At 41.3% G+C, this 24,276-nt stretch overlaps 1 protein-coding gene across 1 annotated transcript; it reads left to right on the top strand.

Annotated features, from left to right (window-relative positions):
* Positions 1-2,082: 2,082 nt before the first annotated feature.
* Positions 2,083-4,657, top strand: LOC122009698 (transcription factor bHLH78-like). Its single transcript, XM_042565959.1, has 8 exons — positions 2,083-3,057; positions 3,151-3,354; positions 3,429-3,494; positions 3,583-3,651; positions 3,733-3,801; positions 3,878-4,057; positions 4,208-4,299; positions 4,373-4,657. Exons 1-8 carry the CDS (start codon positions 2,218-2,220, stop codon positions 4,401-4,403), a joined length of 1,551 nt encoding a protein of 516 aa, XP_042421893.1. The 5' UTR covers positions 2,083-2,217; the 3' UTR covers positions 4,404-4,657.
* Positions 4,658-24,276: the final 19,619 nt, after the last annotated feature.

The following is a 24,276-nucleotide window of genomic DNA, read 5'->3' as shown; positions in this document are numbered from 1 at the left end:
ATGATTAATCGAAGGGTTGGATATGGAAAAAACGAAAAAGAAAAAAAAATTGTATAGTTGGCGTGTGTAGTCCACAGGAGACGTGTGATGAAGCATGAAAAGCATGCCACTTGACAAGAAATTTTGCAAATCTATGTGGTGGCCGTGATTGGCATGTTGAAAGCCATTGATGACTCATTCTATAGCTGGAATTATTATTATTATTATTATTATTATTTAAAAATAAATAAATATTTTTTAAAAACTTTTTTCAAAGATTTAAAACCAGATGAATATTTTTGTACTAATTTCTAGCATGTACTTGTGTTCATATTTTATTTTATTTTAAAAAAATCAATTTAAGCGGTTTATTTTCTTCATATATTATTAATAAAATTCATATAAAAATGCAGAAATTTTTTTAATTAGAGTCTTTTTAAAATGGTTAGAAAATGAAATGAGTGGCATAATGAGATGGATTTCATTATGGAAAAGTATTTAATTTGTGTGATTAAAATAGAATACTAATTTAATTACTAGGATTAAAGCCCTAGTTACTGTTACTGTTAATGAATTAGTTTTTAATCTTACGTAAGTGGCCTATTATTATTATCATTATTTTGATAATTCATGTGTCTAAATTTTATCCGACTAAATTTAAAGGTAGATCATCTGTCCACTGGTTATATTATTTAATCTTCTTTAATTAAGTAATGACTAATTTCTAAGTAATAGAGTATATCCGTCATGTTATTAAAGGGGATATAATTTGGAATTTAATTACATTAGAAGTGTAAGATTTTACATGAGTGATTCCGAGCTTAATAAACAAAAAGTAAGATTTTCTAATTTTTTCTCTCAAAATGAGTACTTTTACTTGATAATTAGATAATTAAAATTGTGTATGATAATTTAAACAAAATACACCAAAATATTTTACCCAAGTGCCATCTCATTTTGTGAATAAGCACCTTGTTTTTTTTTTTTTAAAGAAATACAATTAGTGGGATGGTCTTTTAAGTTTTAAGAGAAAAAACCATCATTATTATTATTATTATTAATTCTAGATCATTTCTTTCATTAGGAGCATCTCTAAAAGGGAGGTAAAGGGGTTGAGTCTTGAGACAATCAATATTGCATTTTACATTTATTAAGAATCCATTTCAAATTTATTGACTGTAATACTTGTATACAAACGGTGAAAAATTTTTATGAGGTCGGGGGTTGATCATTCTATAGATAGTCAATAAAATTAATTAGAATTATTATTTTTTTATTAGGCTGATCATTTCTTTTGTAATTATATGAACGGATGGTTTTAAAAATAATTTTCCCCCTTTTTTATAAAATTATTTTTAGCCAAGTCAACAAATAAAATACAAAGTATTGTCAAATTTTCTTTTCTTTTTTTTTAAAAAAATGGTTTCATGATTTATGAATAAATATATATACATTTAATTGAGCGGGTCGTTTTAGTGGTCAAATCTATCCTTTTAATGCTGTGTACAATTAAATCTCCGCAAAATACTCCTTGATCCAAGCAAAACTACAATAATTGCACTCCTTGACTTCCCATCCAATGATTGCGATGTCAATATAAACGCATTTAATTATTATTATTACTTATTTGAATAAATTTGAAGGACATTTTATTCACATTTAAAAATCGATTTCCAAAATATTTATTTCTGATAAAATTCATCTTTTTATATATTCTTTTGAATACTTTACAACATAATAAAGGCAAACACATTTAATTATTTGATTTATGTACTTATAATATTATTTTTTTATTTTTTACCAAAATTATTAAATAGTAAGTAGTGTTGATTAAAACTATAATAATATATAATATTTTTGATATTTTTTACGGTAGTTTTATTTCAAATGATTAAAATATGGACATTTAAAGATTTAACTATCCAGTGTAAAAAAAGTCTATTATCTAATATAGCTCTTTAGAAATTAATTTAAATCAAAATTAGATTCTAATTTTTTTTATATTTTATGATGTTTTTAATAAATTATATATATATATATATATATATATATATATATATATATATATTCTCGTTAATTTAAATTGAATTTGTTTGAAATTGAGTTTTAGTTTGGATTTGTGGCTCACCTCCTCCTCCTCCTCCTCTTCTTCTTCTTCTTCTTCTTCCGTTCACCTGTCTCACTCTCTCTCTCTCTCTCTCTCCATCGACTGTTTCCTTCCGCTTCGAACTCATCGACATGGAGAACGACGCATTTTGGGGCTCCAACTGGCATTCCACCGTCGCCAAGCGAGCGACGTCGATGAGCTCCGCCGCCGCCGGTCAGTCGCTGCCGTGCTTGCTCAACCTCGATTGGAAGCAGCCGCCGATGTCCAACGACGCCGATTTGGAGACGGCGCTCAGTTCACTCGTCTCTTCTCAGTCCTCCCACTTGGCGGCCTCCGACGGCGCCGAGATGCGTGCGCTAGGCGGGCGTCTGGGAACCATCTGCAACTCCGGTGAGATCTCCTTGGTCGCTCAACTTCACAGCGCCCACAGCTCGTGTTACAGCACCCCCTTGAACTCCCCTCCGAAGCCCAACCATTCCGCCCGGGATCACCCGGTGCAGGGCAGAGGAGGATTCCCAGGGCCGGCGAATCCATCGCCCGGAGGCCAATTCATGCCATTATCGGCCGACCCGTGGTTCGCGGAGGGCGCCGCGAGGCTTCCACGCGGCGGAGGGATGAGTTCTTCCAGCTTCGCAGGGCAGTTAGGGCTCCTCCCGGAGACTCCCGGAAAGCTCTCGAGAGCCTCGAGCGGTAAGTCTCTCACCGGATCTCGGATGGGAGCGACGGAAAACGGGAACGAATCCCAAGTATTAGGCGCCGCCCTGATGGAGATGGAGATGAGGTCTCGATTTCGGGCATCTTTGACGTCGGAGGCATCCGAGCCCGGAAATGGCCGGGAGGAATCATCGATCGAGGAGGCATCGTCCTTGAGAGGCGCCAGCGATAGCAATGCCAGGAAAAGGAAAGCCGTCGCCGGAAAAGGAAAGGGAAAGGAAGCGCCTTCACTCTATTCCGCCACAAATCCCGCAAATGTACGACTAAATTCTCTCTCGTTTCTCCTTTTGCTAAATTCGTTGCAATTTCATATCTGTAAAACTGGAGAACTTCAAATTTTCCAAGTGCAGATGACAGAGGAGAACTCTGATGCAAAGAGATACAAACCAGGTGAAATTAACGCAGTGGTTAAGATGGAAACTGAGCAGAATGGGGATGTGGGTGGAGAACCTCGCAAAGAAGATGACGATAAGGTGCCTGAGCCACCGAAGGACTACATCCATGTGAGGGCAAGAAGGGGGCAAGCTACTGATGCTCACAGCCTAGCTGAAAGGGTCAGCAGCTAAGAGTCTGCAACGTTGATTGTTTGTTTCAGGTTTCAATTCTAATCGCTGATCTATTTCATCAGGTGAGAAGAGAGAAGATCAGCAAGAGGATGAAGTTCCTGCAAGATCTTGTTCCTGGTTGCAACAAGGTACTATTGAACTCTGCAAGTTTCAGGTGTATTGGATGTTAGCCAACTTTTTCTGTAAAATTTTTTATGAATGGATCATGGTTTGCAGGTCACTGGTAAGGCCGTAATGCTCGACGAAATCATAAACTATGTGCAGTCGTTGCAACGGCAGGTCGAGGTATCAGCATTTTAGATTGCATGAAATCTGTTCAACTTGTGAGCTGAAATTTCATTAGAATCCTTTTGATTTTGTTCTTAGTTCCTTTCCATGAAATTGGCTACACTGAATCCCCAACTCAACAACATGGACAATCTCATTCTAAAACAAGTAAGCTTCCACAATCTCTTAATGCTGAGCTCAAGTGATGCCTGCCCTAATTGTTGGTGTGTGTCTGTCTATTAAGATGTATCAAGAACATGGAACTATGCTGCAGCCAGTTTATCCTTCAGAAATGGCAAGTGCACAATATCCATATCCTCTTCAGGGCATTGAAACTTCAGGCCTCGAATCACAGTTAGTAAATCCCCCTTCTCGAACCGTGCAACTACCTCCCCTCTATGGATTGTCAGATGCTACCTCTCAGGTAATGAATATTGCAGCCATTATACAAGTTATTTGATACTTGTCTTGCTATTCATCTTCATAGAGTTCAGTGTGCCAATCTTAATTCTTGATTCAGGCTTCTTCTATGAATTATAAATCACTAACCAAAAGAGTTCTACTCCTTTCTCAGCTTGGTGATTTTTGCGAAGACGATTTGCAAAGTGTCGCTCAGATTGTCTTCCGACACAACCAAGAGACTGCCTTCTCTGCAAGTTTTTCGCGGTAACTGTATCAGATAACTAAGGATTAAGTCATACTCTTAACGCAGAGGTTTATGTCAAACTTTGCAATGCAGACCAAATGCAAGCAAATCAGATGAAAATTGAACCCTAACTTCTCTGTGATTCCAGAATAAAAGAGAGAGGCCTATGTATATAACCCCAAACATTTGTTCCACAAGTGCACCATCAACTTTTAACTCATGAGTAACGGCCATTAGGCCGGAGCACATAATTCGTTCGTAAATTTTTGTCTTCTTATAGTGCAAGATTGTAACAATTGAAAGCCGAGGCAGTGGAGGAACTATGTATGATGATGATGATGTAGTTTTATATAAAACCTAAAATTTAGTGTTTTTCAACACACTTGATAAGCAAATGTTGTGAATGTTATTTGCTTCATGTTTTTTGTTAATAGTCGATTGATCCATCATGAAACACAACCAAGTTGGTTGGTTACAGACTTCTTCAAATGTCCTGCTTCGACAAAGAAATAGTTATTCGGGCACAGCCCATGCAACCAGTTCAGTTGGGAATCATAGGGAAGATGGATCGGATCAGAATGAGCTTTCACTCCCAGCAGCAGTGGTCCAAAAAAGGAAAGTGTTCTTCCATGTTAAGCTGGTCCATTCTCCGGTAGATGATGAGTAACCATCAAGCTCAACCTTTCCACTGTTTGTTGTAGGGTACCATCAAGGCTCGAGCAACCACTTCACCATTAATAACCGAAACCTTTTTCACTTATTTTTCCCGCAAGTAATATCCTAAACCCTAAAATATTAGTCAGCCAATTTAGGAGGTTCAAATTTAAGAAAAATTTAGACTAGTCAAACCAAGGGCAGAGCCAACGCGGGCCGAGTGTGGGCAGGGCCCGAACAAAAAAAACAAAAATCCACAGTTAGAATTTTCTAATTTTTTTTCTTTGTTCTGCAAAAAAGATGGCGACTGATGTAACGATAAAGGAGTCCATCAAGTATGGGTCAAGAGCGGAGATAACAGTCGACGTAGAGGTCAAAGTCAGGATGATCAATACTAAAGAACCAATGAGTTCACCAAACGTGGGCCGAGTGGAAGTCGACACCAACTGCCTATCGAGCCTGAAGGGTCCGATCAACTAGGAGGCTTATCGGAGTAAATCGCTTGTCCGACCGGGGTCACTACAAAAAGAACATCAGATGCTCATTACTGACCAAAGAAACACTAAGGCGACTGGAATGCCTGTCTGGTCAAGCAAGAAACAGTTTACTGAACCAAAATATTATGAAGAAGAACAACTGAGATCGACCAGGCAGGGAGTCCTGACCGAACAACTATCCCACTAGGCCAAATAGTGGAGTCCTTCCCATATCTCTTAATATCCCTCTGGGAGATAATACCGTTGAAAAATATGACATGGTAAATAAGCAAATCGTACGATGGAAGCTTCTATTGTCATATTAAGGATTTACATGCCCTATTAAAGCATGGTGTCAGAGACACTTTTCTGACATATCTTTTTATAGGACAGTTGGGAAAATGTGCTCGTGCCTTGAGGAACGTGCACGTCGCCTACTGGAGCACTATATAAAGAGGGGGGGGGGCCGGGGTGGAGGTATGTGTGCTTTTGTTCTCACTGCTACTACATTGTGTTGGTGTAATCGACCTCTAGGGTTTCGATGTTTGACAATATAACCAAGGGTTAATCCAAACAAGACCTGATGCTTGGGAGAGAGAAATCTAGTCAGGACTAGATGACTAGCAAAGGTAAGTCCTAACTAAAGGTTAGGCAAAGTGGAAGTCCCGGTGAGTGAAGCCGGGCCCTAGTGAGTGAAGCTAGGTGGTGGAAGACCCGGTGAGTGAAGTCGGGCCCTAGTGAGTGAAGCTAGGTGGCGGAAATCCCGATGAGTGAAGTCGAGCCCTAGTGAGTGAAGCTAGGTGGTGGAAGTCCCGGTGAGTGAAGTCGGACCCTAGTAAGTGAAGCTAGGTGGAGGAAGTCCCGGTGAGTGAAGTCAGACCCTAGTGAGTGAAGCTAGGTGGAGGAAGTCTTGGTGAGTGAAGCCAAACCCTAGTGAGTGAAGCTAGGTGGAGGAAGTCCTGGTGAATGAAGCCAGACAATGGAAATCCTAGTGAGTGAAGTTAGGTAACCCTAGGTTATACTTGAATTCTATTAATACCGTGCTAACTCAGTGTTGCAGGGAAGCTCAGCTAGGTCGACGGGCTGGCCAGGTAGCTGACACGAAGTCTAGACGGGTCGAAGGGCTGACCGGACGTCTGGCAGGTAAGTTAAGGTAAGTCATTGGAGGGGAGTGACTGTGAGGACACATTTGTTGGGGCAATTTCCCTAGGTCAAGGTTGACCAGTTTGACTAAGCTTGATTTGAGTCAAGCTTGAGTCAGGATTTGAGTTTTGATGTTTGACAATATAAGGAGATTGCTGGAGCAATCGTCCGGTTATGGAGATGGTCAAAGGGTTGATCAGGTTGATGAGAATACAAGTCAAGTAGGTCAAGGTTGACAGGAGACTTGACTGGGAAAGTCCTAACTGGATGTTAGACATTTGAGAAAGTCCTGGTGAGGAGCCAGACAACGGGATTGTCCTAGTGAGGAGCTGGGCAGAAGAAAGTCCTGGTGAGGAGCCAGGCAGTTGAAAAGTCCAAGTGTGATATTGGCAAAGGAGAAAGTCCTGGTGAGGAGTCAGGCAACGGGAAAGTCCTATTGAGGAGCTAGGCAGGAGAAAGTCCTGGTGAGAAGCCAAGCAGTTGGAAGTCCAAGTGTGATCTTGGCAAAAGAGAAAGTCCTGGTGAGGAGCCAAGCAGTTGGAAGTCCAAGTGTGATCTTGGCAAAGGAGAAAGTCCTGGTGAGGAGCCAGACAATTGGAAAGTCCAAGCATGTGGTCTTGGCACGGTAAGTCCTGGTATGACTTGGTAAGGAAGACCCGACAACTAGGATGAGGCTGTAGGAAACTCCTGAAGGCAAGGCGTGAATGATGGGGAGATATCCGAGGGACGCAAGGCTGATGGAGGAGGCTAGAAGGCTAGTTCGAGGTTGGTCGGGTGTGACCAAATGCTAGGCATGGAGACCCAACAGGTCACGGTTGACTGGAAGTTGGGTTTGGGACTTTGGACTTGAGTTTGAGTCAAGTTCAGAGTGTTTAATCGATCGGGCGATCGATTGAACAGGGTCCAAATCGATTGGTCGATCGATTTGGACTGTGCTGCGATTGTGGGAAGGCCCAATCGATCGACTGATCGATTGGGATATGAAATCACGAGCACAGAGACTTTCCCAATCGATCGGGCGATCGATTGGGAGCTGCTAATCGATTGGTTAATCAATTGGGCAGCAGAAGCTCTCGCGCGGATGCGAGAGCACAGAAATGTTCTGAATCGGTTGGGCGATCAATTCAGGAAGTCCCAATTGATCAGTCGATCGATTGGGAAGTGACCGTTGCATAGGATGCAGGTGATGGACGACTGCAATGGAGCGGTGCTGACGTGGTAATTGATTGGGGATGAATTCAATCGATTGGGAGCACTGTTTAAAGCCCGAGCGGAACATTTTCTTTGCCAGATTTTAAGGATCTTCTTCCTGCGATTTTTCGGCGATCTTCAACGAGCTTCTCCGACTTTCACCACCAGTTCTTGAATGCTCTTGAGAGTGTTCTCTCAAGATTCAAGAAGCAACAACAAGCAACAAGTAAGCAAGAAGAAGGGTGTATTTCATCTATATCTTGTATTTTCATCTTGTGTGAGTTGTGTTGTTGTATGTGGATTTGTACGAGGCTTCTCCGCCTCCGGCTGCGACAGAGAAGGAGTTGTTCATAATGGAGGATAGCATCGTGTGTGGATCCTTGGATTAGTCACCTCTTTTTGAGGTGGATACCAAGTAAATTCTAGGTATTAGCATTGTGAGTGTTTGTATTTTATTTTCCGTTGCATATCAAGACGAAGCAAACACAAGTACGCGACGAAACACTAATCACCCCCCTCTAGCGGTCACATCGATCCCAACAATTGGTATCAGAGCGAGGTCGCTCTTTTACGGACTAACCGCCAAGAGAGCAAGAAGCTAGAGGAAGAAGATGGAGTCCGAAGGACCCTCGGATGGGACATCCGAATTCCACCACCGTATGACAAAGAGGACTTCAATTTTTGGAGAACTCAGTTGGAGACATGGTTCCAAATGGATTGGAACCAATGGGTTATTTTGGAGGACCCATTTGAAGCTCCAACGGACAAGAAGGGTAAGCGCCTCCGACCTCGACATTGGACCGAGGAAAAAAGGGAACAAGCAGAGGCGGATAAGGATCTTTGGAAAAAGATCATTGCCTATCATAATTTTGAGTGTAGGTGAATGCACAAGTGCAAGTGATTTTTGGAAAAAGATCATTGCCTATCATGAGAACCCCACTCAATTTCAAGGAGTGGATGAGCCTAAGGAGAAGGACTCATTGGTCCAAGAAGAGAAGGACCAATCCAATGTTGACACAAGGGCAACATTCGATGAGGAAAAGAAAGAGGAGGAGAAGGAAGATGAGGAGAGATCATCCATATCTTCAAGAGAGGAAGAGGTGGAAGTATCCACATGCTCAAGGGTTGAAGAGGTGGAAGCACCCACATCCTCAAGAGGAGAAGAAGAAAAAGATGATGCAACTTCCACAATGCAAGATAAATCAAATGGAGAATCAAGTATCATCCATACAAGCAAAGGTATAGAAACTTCAATTGTAAATAAAAAAAACCATATCATTTGCTTTGAGTGTAGGGAGCATGGGCACTACAAGAGCAAGTGCCCCAAGTTAGCCAAGAAGAAGAGCCAATTAGTACCCAAGGGCAAGGAGAAGCTCAAGGAGACAATTCCCACAATAAAGAAGAGCAAGAAACACATTGTGTGTTTCTTGTGCAACCAAAATGGACATTATCGAAGCCAATGTCCAAAGGAGAAGAAAACAATCAAAGTCAAAGGAGGAAGCACAAGTCTAGGGGGAGCTTCCAAGGTAAAAACTAAGGTATCATTTAATGAATCCATTCCTTTGACACATGATAAAAAACATGCTAAAAATAATTCTTATCATTTTAATGTGAATTATCATGAGAGTAGGAAGCATGATGGCACTAAGGATAAATATATTCTTCCTCATGCTAGATTTACCACACCTAAGATTAGGAAGGTAAATAACAACTTAGGCAATAACACCAAGGACTTTAGATATATGCCTAAGAATAGAAATGCTCAAGAATTCAATGAAAAACCAAAATCTAAGGATTTATGGAGTGAAAACCAAGTCTTGAGGACAAGACTTGATAATTTAGAAAGGACCTTAGCAAGAATGGAAAACATGCTCAGGGTTCAAAATGAGCATAACCTAGGAAAAGTTAGACAAGAGCCATCCAATGGCTATAGAGGTTTGGGATACAAACCTAAAGTCAAGAAGGATGTGACTTCTTTTCATAGGGTTCCATATAGCTATGTGACCAACCCTAGGTGTAAAGGTCAAGTCAAGGATACTAGGGAAGGAATCCATAAAGGTTCTTTTGACAAGACCAATGTAACTGAGGCTTCTAAGAAGTCTAACAAAGTCACAAAGAAGGTCACAAGGGAGGTCATCCCTAAAGTTGATCTAGTAAGGGTGACTAATGCTCCAAAAAGGCCAAATAAAGTCACAAAGAAGGTTACAAGGGAAGTTATCCCTAGGAGTGACCTAGTAGAAGTGACCAAAGTTTCTAAGAAGCCTAGAAAGGTCCTTAGGAAGGTATCTAGGGAAGTCATCCCTAGTGAGTACCTAGAGCATCCAAGGAGTACCAATAGGTTTTGGGTTCCTAGAAGCATATTATCTACACCCTAGATGGGCTTAGAGAGTGTCAACTCTAATTGGAAGGGTAGTCAACCCAACCTTGATGAAGTTGGCGCTTGGAGAGCATTTTCAAGGTTTTACTAACCTTTGAAAATGAGAAGGATTATTAGTGTTACTCTTTGAAAGATGCAAAAGTAACATGTCACACTTGAGAGATGCAAAAGTAATGCCAAATTTAGAATTCGACATTTTCTTATGGAATTAAGGGAAATGTAAACCTTAATCCAAATTGTCACTCTTGGAAAGAGTAACATGTGCCAAATCTTAAGAAATTATGTTTGAATTAAATTGACATAATTTGGAGAATCATATGAACTACCAAGTTGAGATTTTGGTATGTTCTTAGAGAGTAAAGGGTAAATCTGAGCTTAAAATATAAGGTGATTACTCCTTTGGAAGGATAAACATGCCAAAATTTGAGGAATGTGCTTAATTTTAATTGACATAAATAAATCAAGAGAGTAAAAAAATGCCAATTTGGGGGTTGACACCTTCTTGATGAAATTGGGCAATCTAGGATTTATTTTAAGATTAGCTAAGGTTTAAGGACACTTACATAGGTAATCTAGGTATTTTATGTATGCTAATTTGCCATGCTTTGTTTGCCCATCATATGTCATGACATCATATTTATTTTTTGCATTCATGATTATTATGAAAAACATAAAAAAATAACATGTCATGTCATACATACATCATGTAGTTATAGGAAATTTTCTTTTGAAAATTATTTTTTTGATGTATGTCATAACATATCATGCATCATGTTTAATTCATTGTAATTAAGGACAAAATACATTTATTATAAATGGTAAATATCTCAATAAGTGGGATGACACCAAGTAACATCCTAGGTGGATGATCACAAGTTCCATAATGCCTAGATAGTTATGCATGATCCCTTAGTTTAGGGCAAAATCAAATATACATCTCAGAAAGAACCATAAGGTGACTTGTATGTGTTTTAGTACACATTAGATATAAGTGAGATGTTAGGATGGTGAACAAAACTCAAGATGTTGATTTAGTGCATCTTGTTGAGTTTTAGGTTCATCAAAACATATAGTTATTGTTGGTGCAACCTTAGGTCAAGGTTGACCTGGTTGACCCGACTCGAGGTGACTTGACTCGAGTTGTATTTTGATGTTTGACTTGGGAAGATTGTCGGTGCAACCTTAGGTTAAGGTTGACCTAGTTGAGTTGCATGTCGATGTTTGACGAGAAGAGAGTTGTATTCTTGATGTTTGACAAGAATAGGTGTTTGGGAGATTGTAGGTGCAACCTTAGGTCAAGGTTGACCTGGTTGACCTGATTCGCGAAAAGTCCAAGTATGGAGACTTGGCACTGGAAAAGTCCAAGTACGGAGACTTGGCACGGGGAAAAGTCCAAGCAGGTAGCTTGGCACGCGGAAAATCCAAGTATGGAGACTTGGCAGTGGGAAAGTCCTAACTGGGATGTTAGGCAATTGGAAAGTCCTGGTGAGTGAAGCCAGGCAGTGAGAAAGTCCTAACTGGGATGTTAGGCAGTGTGGAAAGTCCTGGTGAGTGAAGCCAGGCAGTGGGAAAGTCCTAACTGGGATGTTAGGCAGTTGGAAAGTTCTGGTGAGTGAAGCCAGGCAGTGAGAAAGTCCTAACTAGGATGTTAGGTGGTGTGAAAACCCTAGTGAGTGAAGCTAGGTGAAAGTCCGGGTGAGTGAAGCCAGGCAAGGGAAAATCCAGATGGATCAAGGATGATCGGACATCTGGTGTTGAGAAGGTCAAGTAGGTCAAGGGAGTGACCGGATACTTGACACGAAGAGAAAAGTCCAAGTGGGTCAAAGGGATTGACCGGACACTTGGTGAGGAGTCTTAGCAGGTCAAGGGAGTGACCGGATGCTAAGCATGATGTACCAACAGGTCAAGGTTGACCGGATGTTGGTTTGGGAGACTTGGGACTTGGTTTGGGCAAAAACCAAGCTCTGGATCGGTCTGCAGACCGATCCAGCGATACGTTTGTGTATCTGATCGGTCTGGTGACCAATCAGATAACAAACAGAAGGCTGTGGGCTTACTGATCGGTCTGGGGACCGATCAGCATGGAGCCTGATCGGTCCCCGGGACCGATCAGGGACAGGTGGGATCGGTCCGGAGACCGATCAGATTCCACACAGAGAGTTGGGCAACTCTCTGTGAAGCCTTCTGATCGGTCTGGGGACCGATCAGGCAAGGCCCAGACCGATCAGGCTTCAGCCTGATCGGTCCACGTCCTAGCCGTTGCGTAGCAACGGCTAGTTTCTTCGCTGTCTTCTTCGCAGGTATAAAGGGGTCGAGAGCTGCTGCTGCACTGACTTCTTCTTCTTCCTTCCTGTTGCGAAGTGCTGTTGTGCTTGAGCTTTGTTGAGCTCCTCCTTGTCGAAGCTTCGCGTGAGCTTCATTCCACGACTGGATCAGCTGCTGCTGAGTTGCTTGTTGCATCTGTCCGTGAAGTTGCTACTTCATCCGGGACCCCAGTCGACGAGAAGGCAAGCTACTGTGTTTACATTCCTGTTGTATTTTGTTCTTGCTATTCTCTTGTACTCTTAGCTTGCTGTTGCAAGTGATTGTGGCGAGGTTTCTCCACCCACAAGGAGTTTGATTTAGCCGATTTTCCGGGGACTCATCCACCGACGGATTGATAGGCTTCGTCCACCTTACGGACACGCCGAGGAGTAGGAGTTTCATCTCCGAACCTCGTTACATCCTTGCGTAGAGGTTTGATTTCTTCTCCTGTTTTCTTTCTGCATTTAGTTTCCGTTGCGCTAACCCTAGTTTGTAGAAACACGACGATTTGGGGTCGGCTATTCACACCCCCCTCTCTAGCCGTACGAAGAGATCCTAACAAGTGGTATCAGAGCAAAGGTTTGCTCTTCATCGGATTAACACCCGGGGAGCACGAGCTAGATGATGGATCTACTCGGAGAAGATGTCACCATTCCACCATTCTACGAATGCGGTGACTTCGCGTATTGGAAGGTAAGGATGAAGTACTTTCTTATGACTAACATAATGAATTGGTTTTGTGTACAAGAAGGTTTTACTCCTCCGGTGGATAAGGAAGGAAAACCTATTGAGAAGAAGGAGTGGACCAGAGAACAAATTCACAAATCCGAAATCAACGAAGAGGTAACGAGAATAATTGAATTTTCATTGCCTACTAACATCTTGTGTAAGATAGGTTACAACAATGCCAAGGAATTATGGGATAACTTGGCCAAGTACCATGAGGAGAGCTCCACTTCAAATCATGAAGAGGAGACAAGTGAGTCATCAAGTAGCTCACATCATGGAGGAGAGGAATTAGAAGTTGAGGGTTACTCAACATCTAAGGACGAAGAGGAGGAGAGTTCTTCTTCAAGTTCGGAGCAAGAAGAAGAAGCTTCTACCTCCGAAAGGGATGAAGAAGAGAGCTCGCATCCACCCTCAACCCTAGGTAACTCAAGCAATTTAAGTTCAATTAAATTACACATTATGTGCTTTGAGTGTAGGGAACATGGACATTACAAGAGTAAGTGTCCAAAGAGGGTAAGAAAGACTCCACCGGCGCCAAAGGTCAAGGAAGCCGGAGTCCCGAAACGCAAGGGCAAGGAGCACATCGTGTGCTTCCAATGCAAGCAAAGGGGACACTATAGGAGCCATTGTCCGAGGGGGAGGCAACCTCACAAGGGCAAGAGACCGGGCACATCGATAGGGGGAGCTAAGGCAAACCCTAAGGTAACCTCTAAGGTTCATTTTTGCAATTCTAATAAAATACATGCTAGTAATTTTATTGCATTAGTTAATAATGATAAGCATGTTAACACTAGAAATCAATACATGTGCTTAGGTGCTAAACATGTCAACCTAGATAGGGATACTACTAGGAATGCTAACCCTAGGATTAACACTTCTAAGGTTAAGGAAAACCTAGGTAGAAACCCCAAATCAACTAGACACATGCCTAGGAATGCTTCAAAGAACAATGACAAATTAAAACTTGAGGTATTAGAGAAGGAGAATCAAGTCTTGAGGTCAAGACTTGATACTTTGGAAAAGGCTCTTAAGAACTTGGAGAAGTCATCTCTAGGGTTTAAGGGTCAAAAACCAATGTCCAAGGACAAGAAAGGTTTGAGTCACAAACCTAAGTCCCAAGTGGTCAAGCCCACTTATCATAATGTTCCATTCGATTATGGAACAAAATCTAGGGCTAGGAAGACCATCACCAAGGTCACAAGGGGAGTCACCCCTAGAGTTGATCTTGATGAGTCCCAAATGACCAAGGCTTTAAAGCCTAAGAGGGTCATTAGAAGGGTTGCTAGGGAAGTTATCCCTAGTGAATATTTAGTGAACCCAATGAGCTCTAATAGGTATTGGGTTCCTAGGAGCATCTTCTCTACCCCATAGATGGGTTAGAGAGTGTCAACTCCGATTAGAAGGGTAGTTAACCCAACTTTGAGGAAATTGACACTCAAGGAGCATTTTCAAGGTTTTGAGAACTTTTGAAAATGAAATGGAATTATCATTTACTCCTTTGAAGAGTTAAATGTGCCTAAAGATTGGAAATTTCATTTTTAATCTTAATTGACACAATTTGGGAAAATCTAGAGTTCAAGAAGTGTCAAAATTAGGATTTTGGCATTTTGGGGCAATCTAGGATTAAATTTGAAGTTAGTCAAGTGGTTAAGGATACTTAGATAAGTAATCTAGGTATATTTATTTATGCTAAATCTTGCCATGATTGTTTGCCCTCACATGTCATGACATCATGTTTAGTTTTATTATCATTTGAAATGTCATGATAATGCTTAGGCTAGTTTTTATGTCATGTTTATTTAAGTTTCAAACTTTATGCCATGACATCATGACTTTGGCATATGTTTTCATTTATGATACCATTTTATGTCATGTCATCATCTCTTGCATTAATAATCAATTGAATTGATTTAAGGATGAAAAACACATTTTGATATTGAGATCAAATTTGTGTTTAGAAAATGCATGAGACCTTAGTCTAAGATACCTAAACCCATATCTCACATTAAAATTGCCATGGATGTGTTTGATACACTTTAGATGTGTGTGAGATATTAGGATCATGAATTAGGATCAAGGTGCATAGTTCTTATACCTAGATGAGCCTAATTCAAGAAATGGAGGATCATAGGGAAAGCTTGTGTACAAGTCATGTACATTTAGCCCTAAGATCATGATCCTAAATTAAAAGTTTTAAAATCATTTTGAAATTGATTTGGAAAACCTTGATGAAGACATCTTAGTGATTGCATTCATCATTGAACATTGTGATACAAAGTTGAGTTAAACTTGAACTATTTCAAAGTTTTTGAACTTTGTATCAAGATTTGAAAATGGAAGTTATTTTCATCGAAAATTATTTTTCCATAATAGTGTATGTTATGAGGAATGTATCCTTAAAATTTTACAATTTTTGAAATTTTCTGTGATTTTCTAGAGGTTTCTGAATTTCGAGAGAAGAAATCAGAAATCTGATATCAGACTTGTGGACCGATCAGGAGGTTGCCTGATCGGTCCAGGGGATGCTGGATCGGTCACTGTGACCGATCCAGGGAATCCCTGATCGGTCTGGTGACCGATCAGGGCGTGCCAAATGCTGATTTTTCGACTGTTTTGTCTGAAATTTCAGCTGGGAGTTGGTGTTTTGGATTTCTAAAGGTTTGAAACTCTTCAAGACATTGTTGGTGCAATGGTCAAGGGGGAGTTGACCTTTAGGAGGAGTTTTTACCTAATTGTCAAGGGGAGTGACTCTTAGGGGGAGTTTTACTCCTTACGACTTTTGAGGATTAGTGATATGGGATTATCACTAAGTTGATTGTTGAGTTTAGTATCAAGGGGGAAATTAAGAGTTTCAATGAAAGGTATGGGACTTTCATTAGGAAGAAACTCTTGACCTTGATACCCTCCTTTTTCTTTTTGATGTGTGTCAAAAAGGGGAGAGTGTTCATTGGAGAATTATTGGAGAACCCAAGTTAGGTTATCGGGTTAACCTAAGCTAGGGGAAGAATGTCAAGGAATGTTCGAGGAAGAACATTGGAATTCTTTTGATGTGTGTCAAAAAGGGGGAGAATTATTGGAGAACCCAAGTTAGGTTATCGGGTTAACCTAAGGGGAGAATGTCCAGAGAATGTTCAAGGAAAGAACATTGGACATTGGAAGATGGTTGGAAAACCTAAGTTAGGTTATCGGGTTAACCTAACTTGATTATGGGTTTTGTCAAACATCAAAAAGGGGGAGATTGTTGGTGCAACCTTAGGTCAAGGTTGACCTGGTTGACCCGACTCGAGGTGACTTGACTCGAGTTGTATTTTGATGTTTGACTTGGGAAGATTGTCGGTGCAACCTTAGGTCAAGGTTGACCTAGTTGAGTTGTATTTTGATGTTTGACACTCGTGGAAGAGTTGTATTCTTGATGTTTGACAAGAATAGGTGTTTGGGAGATTGTAGGTGCAACCTTAGGTCAAGGTTGACCTGGTTGACCTGATTCGCGAAAAGTCCAAGTATGGAGACTTGGCACTGGAAAAGTCCAAGTACGGAGACTTGGCACGGGAAAAGTCCAAGCAGGTAGCTTGGCACGCGGAAAGTCCAAGTATGGAGACTTGGCACGGGGAAAGTCCAAACAGGGAGTTTGGCAATTGGAAAGTCTGGTGAGTGAAGCCAGCAGTGAGAAAGTCCTAACTGGGATGTTAGGCGGTTGGAAAGTCCTGGTGAGTGAAGCCAGGCAGTGGGAAAGTCCTAGCGGGATGTTAGGCGGTTGGAAAATCTGGTGAGTGAAGCCGGGCGGTGAGAAAGTCCTAAGAGGATGTTAGGCAGGTGTGAAAACCCTAGTGAGTGAAGCTAGGTGAAGTCCCGGTGGTGAAGGCGGGCAAGGGAAAATCCGGATGGATCGAGGATGATCGGACATCGGTGTTGAGAAGGTCAAGTAGGTCGAGGGAGTGACCGATACTTGACACGAAGAAAAAGTCCAAGTGGGTCAAAGGATTGACCGGACACTTGGTGAGGAGTCTTAGCGGTCAAGGGAGTGACCGGATGCTAGCATGATGTACCAACAGTCAAGGTTGACCGGATGTTGGTTTGGGAGAATTGGGACTTGGTTTGGGCAAAACCAAGCTCGGATCGATCTGCAGACCGATCAGTGATCGTTGTGTCCGATCGGTGCGGTGACCAATCGATAACAAGCAAAATGGGCTTCTTGATCGGTGCGGGACCGATCGGCATGAAACTGATCGGTCCGGGACCGATCGAGGAGTGGGATCGGTCCGGAGACCGATCGAGTCCATCTGAGAGTTGGGCAACTCTGCGAAGCCTTCGATCGGTGCGGGACCGATCGGCCGAGAACTGATCGGTCCCCACGGCCGATCAGGCAAAACCGATCGGGCTTGACTGATTGGTCCACGTCTAGCCGTTGCGTAGCAGTCTTCTTCTTGTCTTCTGCCGGTATATTCTCGATGATTCGCTGCTGACTTCTTCTTCTTCCTTCCTGTTGCGAAGTGCTGTTGTGCTTGAGCTTTGTTGAGCTCCTCCTTGTCGAAGCTTCGCGTGAGTTTCATTCCACGACTGGATCAGCTGCTGTTGAGTTGCTTGTTGCATCTGTCCGTGAAGTTGCTACTTCATCCGGGACCCCAGTCGACGAGAAGGCAAGCTACTGTGTTTACATTCCTGTTGTATTTTGTTCTTGCTATTCTCTTGTACTCTTAGCTTGCTGTTGCAAGTGATTGTGGCGAGGTTTCTCCACCCACAAGGAGTTTGATTTAGCCGATTTTCCGGGGACTCATCCACCGACGGATTGATAGGCTTCGTCCACCTTACGGACACGCCGAGGAGTAGGAGTTTCATCTCCGAACCTCGTTACATCCTTGCGTAGAGGTTTGATTTCTTCTCCTGTTTTCTTTCTGCATTTAGTTTCCGCTGCGCTAACCCTAGTTTGTAGAAAGAAACGCGAGCAATTGGGGTCGGCTATTCACACCCCCCTCTCTAGCCGTACGAAGAGATCCTAACAGTTATGTGTTTTCCAATCATTGGGAAAGCTAATGTACAAGTCATGTGCATTGAGCCCAAGGAATATGGTTGAATATTGATTTTGAAAATGATTTTAAAACGCTTTTGGAAAACCTTGGTGAAGACTTTTTTATAGTAATCATCATTGAAAAGTTAGACACAAACTAGGAGAAAATATTGAAGTTTTCAAGAGTTTTCAAATTTATGCCATTCTTTGAAAATAGTAAGTATTTTCATAGAAAACTATTTTTCCTTGATAGAGTATACCCTAAAGAGTATCTACATGAACTTTCATGATTTTTGTAATTTTGTAGAATTTTTGGGGAGTTTCTGAATTTTGCTGAAACTAAATTTCAGAAAATCAGAAACCCAATTGATCAACCGATCGATTGGGATGATTTTAATCGATCAGTTGATCGATTGGGAAGCTAATTCCCGTGAACAGAGAGTCAGTGGATCGATTAGCCGATCGATTGACCAAGGCTGGATCGATCAGTCAATCGATTCAGAGGGAATATCTGCAAGCAGAAGCTTGAGAAATCGATCAATGGATCGATTGAAGTAGCTTCAATCGATTGAGTCCCAACTTCAATCGATTGGGAAGTCTGATTATGGCCAGAAAAGCCTGATTTCAGCATATTAAGCTACTTCAAGTTCCAATAACCATTCCAAATCCTTTGAAATACATTTGTATACATTTAAGGGGAATTTTTTTTGATGAAAATATGTATGAATTGGTTAAGATAAATCAAAGTGAAGTTTATGATGGGGTTTAGATTCAATTTCAAATTTCGGAACCTCAAAACTTCAAGTTTTGATTTTCAAGGGTTATTAACCATTCCTAATCCTTTGGAATACACTTGTATACATTTAGAGAGAGTTTTCATGATGAATGCAAGTATGGATTGGTTAAGGTAGACTTAGGTGAAGTTTAGGTTGGGGGTTTAGTTTCATTATTGAATTTTGAACCTCAAAACTTCAAGTTTTGATTTTCCTAATTGTTGAGGAACTCCAAGCCATTGTTGGTGCAATATAATGACAGAAGTGTGACCATGTTTTTAGGGGGAGTTACTCCTTGAATGCATGAAAAGTTATTTTTAAGGACCTTGGAAGGAGGTTAAACCTTCGTGATGGTTAATACTCAGGGTCGAGTATTGGGGAACAATGGAAGATTGTTTATTTTCATTGCTAGGATGATAAATGCTCTTGGATGAACATTGTGGAGTAAATTAATACTCAAGGGGGAGCATTGGATTAATGAAGGGGATTAGACCTTCATTGGTAAAGTGAAAAATGCTTTTGGATAAGCATTGAGAAAAAGATTACTGCTCAAGAGGGAGCATTGAATACAATGAATGAGAGTTTTATTGGGAAGTTGATGCATGCTCTAGGATGAGCATTTTGAAGTGAAGTAGAGCTCAAGGGGGAGCTTAGGCGGCAATGAAGACTATGAGATCTTCATTGTGGGGTTGTTAACAACATATGAGGTTGTAAACAATGTAGAGTTAACTCTTATGGAGAAGAGTTTGTTTTTTGGTTTTGATGTATGACAAAGGGGGAGAATTTGAGGTTAAGTTAGGCCTTCATCCCAAGAAGAGAAAGTTTGCCTTCTGGGAAAGGGAGAAAATGAAAAAAACCTTCATTCATGCCTTGTCATGAAAAGGATTAAGACTATGAGATTTAGCCTTGTGATTAAGAAGAAGTTAAGGCTATGAGATTTAGCCTTGTATAAAGAAGAGGTTAAGACTATGAGATTTAACCTTGTGATAAAGAAGAGGTTAAGGCTATGGGATTTAGCCTAACTTAGAGGTATTATCAAACATCAAAAAGGGGGAGATTGTTGAGGTAATTTCCCTAGGTCAAGGTTGACCAGTTTGACTAAGCTTGAGTTGAGTCAAGCTTGTGTAAGGATTTGAGTTTTGATGTTTGACAATATAAGGAGATTTCTAGAGCAATCGTCCGATTATGGAGATGGTCAAAGGGTTGATCAGGTTGATGAGAATACAAGTCAAGTAGGTCAAAATTGACAGGAGACTTGACCGGGAAAGTTCTAACTGGATGTTAGGCATTTGAGAAAGTCCTGGTGAGAAGCCAGGCAACGGGAAAGTTCTAGTGAGGAGCTAGGCAGGAGAAAGTCCTAGTACGGAGCCAGGCAGTTGGAAAGTCCAAGTGTGATTTTGGCAAAGGAGAAAGTCTTGGTGAGGAGCCAGACAACGGGAAAGTCCTAGTGAGGAGCTAGGCAGGAGAAAGTCCTGGTGAGGAGCTAGGCAGGAGAAAGTCCTGGTGAGGAGCCAGGTAGTTGGAAGTCCAAGTGTGATCTTGGCAAAGGAGAAAGTCCTGGTGAGGAGCCAGACAATTGGAAAGTCCAAGCATGTGGTCTTGGCAAGGTAAGTCCTGGTATGACTTGGTAAGGAAGACCCGACAATTAGGATGAGGTCGAAGGAAGCTCCTGAAGGCAAGACGTGAAGGATGAGGAGATATCTGAGGGACGCAAGGCTAATAGACGAGGCTAGAAGGTTAGTTCGAGGTTGGTCGGGTGTGGCCAAATGCTAGGCATGGAGACCCAACATGTCACGGTTGACCGGAAGTTGGGTTAGGACTTTAGACTTGAGTTTAAGTCAAGTTCAGAGTGTTCAATCGATCGGGCGATCAATTGAACAGGGTCCAAATCAATTGGTCGATCAATTTAGACTGTGCTGGGATTGTGGGAAGGCCCAATCGATCGGACGATCGATTGGGATATGAAATCGCGAGCACAGAGACTTTCCCAATCGATCGGGCGATCGATTGGGAGCTGCTAATCGATCGGTCAATCGATTGGGCAGCAGAAGCTCTCGCACGGATGCGAGAGCACAGAAAGGTTCTGAATCGATCGGGTGATCGATTCAAGAAGTCCCAATCGATCGGTCGATCGATTGGGAAGTGATCATTGCGCAAGATGCAAGTGATGGACGGCTGCGATGGAGCAGTGCTGACGTGACAATCGATTGGGGATGAATTCAATCGATTGAGAGCACTGTTTAAAACATGGGCGGAGCGTTTTCTTAGCCAGATTTTAGCGATCTTCTTCCTGTGATTTTTCGGCGATCTTCAACGAGCTTCTCCGACTTTCACCGCCAGTTCTTGAAGGCTCTTGAGAGTGTTCTCTCAAGATTCAAGAGGTAACAACAAGCAACAAGTAAGTAAGAAGAAGGGTGTATTTCATCTATATCTTATATTTTATTCTTGTGTGAGTTGTGTTGTTGTGTGTGGATTTGTACGAGGCTTCTCTGCCTCCGGTTGCGACCGAGAAGGAGTTGTTCATAGTGGAGGATAGCGTCGCGTGTGGATCCTTGGATTAGTCACCTCTTCTTGAGGTGAATACCAAGTAAATCCTAGGTGTTAGCATTGTGAGTGTTTGTATTTTATTTTCTGATGCATATCAAGACGAAGCAAGCACAAATGCACGACGAAACGCTATTCACCCCCCTCTAGCGGGCACATCGGTCCCAATAATTGGTATCAAAGCGAGGTCGCTCTTATACAGACTAACCGCCAAGAGAGCAAGAAGCTAGAGGAAGAAGATGGAGTTCGAAGGACCGCTCGGATGGGACATCCGGATTCCACCACCGTATGACAAAGAGGACTTCAATTTTTGGAGAACTCGGTTGGAGACATGGTTCCAAATGGATTGGAACCAATGGGTTGTTTTAGAAGACCCATTTGAAGCTCCAACGGACAAGAAGGGTAAGCGCCTCCGACCTCGACATTGGACCAAGGAACAAAGAGAGCAAGCGAAGGCGGATAAGGATCTTTGGAAAAAGATCATTGCCTATCATAATTTTGAGTGTAGGTGAATGCACAAGTGTAAGTGATCTTTGGAAAAAGATCATTGCCTATCATGAGAACCCCACTCAATTTCAAGGAGTGGATGAGCCTAAGGAGAAGGGCTCATTGGTCCAAGAAGAGAAGGATCAATCCAATGTTGACACAAGGGCAACATTCGATGAGGAAAAGAAAGAGGAGGAGAAGGAAGATGAGGAGAGATCATCCATATCTTCAAGAGAGGAAGAGGTGGAAGCATCCACATCCTCAAGAGTTGAAGAGGTGGAAGCACCCACATCCTCAAGAGGAGAAGAAGAAAAAGATGATGCAACCTCCACAATGTAAGATAAATCAAATAGAGAATCAAGCATCATCCATACAAGCAAAGGTATAGAAACATCAATTGTAAATAACAAAAATCATATCATTTGCATTGAGTGTAGGGAGCATGGGCACTACAAGAGCAAGTGCCCTAAGTTGGCCAAGAAGAAGAGCCAAGTAGTATCCAAGGGCAAGGAGAAGCCCAAGGAGACAATTCCCACAACAAAGAAGAGCAAGAAACACATTGTGTGTTTCTTGTACAACCAAAATGAACATTATCGAAGCCAATGTCCAAAGGAGAAGAAAACAACCAAAGTCAAAGGAGGAAGCACAAGTCTAGGGGGAGCTTCCAAGGTAAAAACTAAGGTATCGTTTAATGAATCCATTCCTTTGACACATGATAAAAAACATGCTAGAAATAATTCTTATCATTTTAATGCGGATTATCATGAGAGTAGGAAGCATGATGACACTAAGGATAAATATATTCTTCCTCATGCTAGATTTACCACACCTAAGATTAGGAAAGTAAATAACAACTTAGGCAATAACACCAAGGACTTTAGATATATGCCTAAGAATAGAAATGCTCAAGAATTCAATAAAAAATCAAAATCTAAGGATTTATGGAGTGAAAACCAAGTTTTGAGGACAAGACTTGATAATTTAGAAAGGACCTTAGCAATAATGGAAAACATGCTTAGGGTTCAAAATGAGCATAACCTAGGAAAAGTTAGACAAGAGCTATCCAATGGCTATAGAGGTTTGAGATACAAACCTAAAGTCAAGAAGGATGTGACTTCTTTTCATAGGGTTCCATATAGCCATGTGACCAACCCTAGGTGTAAAGGTCAAGTCAAGGATACTAGGAAAGGAATCCCTAAAGGTTCTTTTGGCAAGACCAATATGACTAAGACTTCTAAGAAGTCTAACAAAGTCACAAAGAAGGTCATAAGGGAAGTCATCCCTAAAGTTGATCTAGTAAGGGTGACTAATGCTCCAAAAAAGCTAAATAAAGTCACAAAGAAGGTTACAAGGGAAGTTATCCCTAGGAGTGACCTAGTAGAAGTGACCAAGATTTCTAAGAAGCCTAGAAAGGTCCTTAGGAAGGTATCTAGGGAAGTCATTCTTATTGAGTACCTAGAGCATCCAAGGAGTACCAATAGATTTTGGGTTCCTAGGAGCATATTCTCTACACCCTAGATGAGTTTAGAGAGTGTCAACTCTAATTGGAAGGGTAATCAACCCAACCTTGATGAAGTTGACGCTTGGAGAGCATTTTCAAGGTTTTACTAACCTTTGAAAATGAGAAGAATTATTAGTGTTACTCTTTGAAAGAGTAAAATGTGTCAAAATTTAAGAAAGTAAATCTAATTTAAATTGACACATTTGAGAGATGCAAGAATAATGCCAAATTTAGAATTCGACATTTTCTTATGGAATTAAGGGAAATGTAAACCTTAATCCAAATTTGTCTATGCTAAACTAATATTCTAACTCCGTCCCTATGTCAGACATAAGCTAATTAGGGTCAAATCACATGAGATTAGGCAGAGGTTAAGTATAAACCCTAAAATATGAAGCCCTTTGATTTTTGCCCTTATACAAGTATAAAACCCAAGTCGTTGACCAAAGAAAGATAAAAGTGCAAGACTAAAGACATCGTTTTTGTTCCCTCCTACACAAAACCGTGGGCTCGCAAGTGCCACAGCCACCAAATCTTTGAATCTTCCTTTGTTTCTCTTCGGTTGATTTTAATATCTCTAAATGTTATTGTTATATATATTCACTTAAAATAAATTTTTCGACAACAACTTTTTAAAAAATGGAATATATCTAAATTCTAGCAAATTTAGAAAAAAAAAGACAATTAAATTAGTTTTTACCATGCTTTAGAATAAAGAGACCATGTGAAAATACATAATTCATTGACCGATGACTTAAACCCTCAATCCATAGATTTTTTTAGGTTCAACTAGGTTTGAGTTGCAATTTGCACG

This window comes from Zingiber officinale, chromosome 8A (genome assembly GCF_018446385.1).
Source record: "Zingiber officinale cultivar Zhangliang chromosome 8A, Zo_v1.1, whole genome shotgun sequence".
In the NCBI taxonomy this organism is placed as follows: Eukaryota; Viridiplantae; Streptophyta; class Magnoliopsida; order Zingiberales; family Zingiberaceae; genus Zingiber; species Zingiber officinale.
This window is presented reverse-complemented; position numbering and strand designations above follow the sequence as displayed.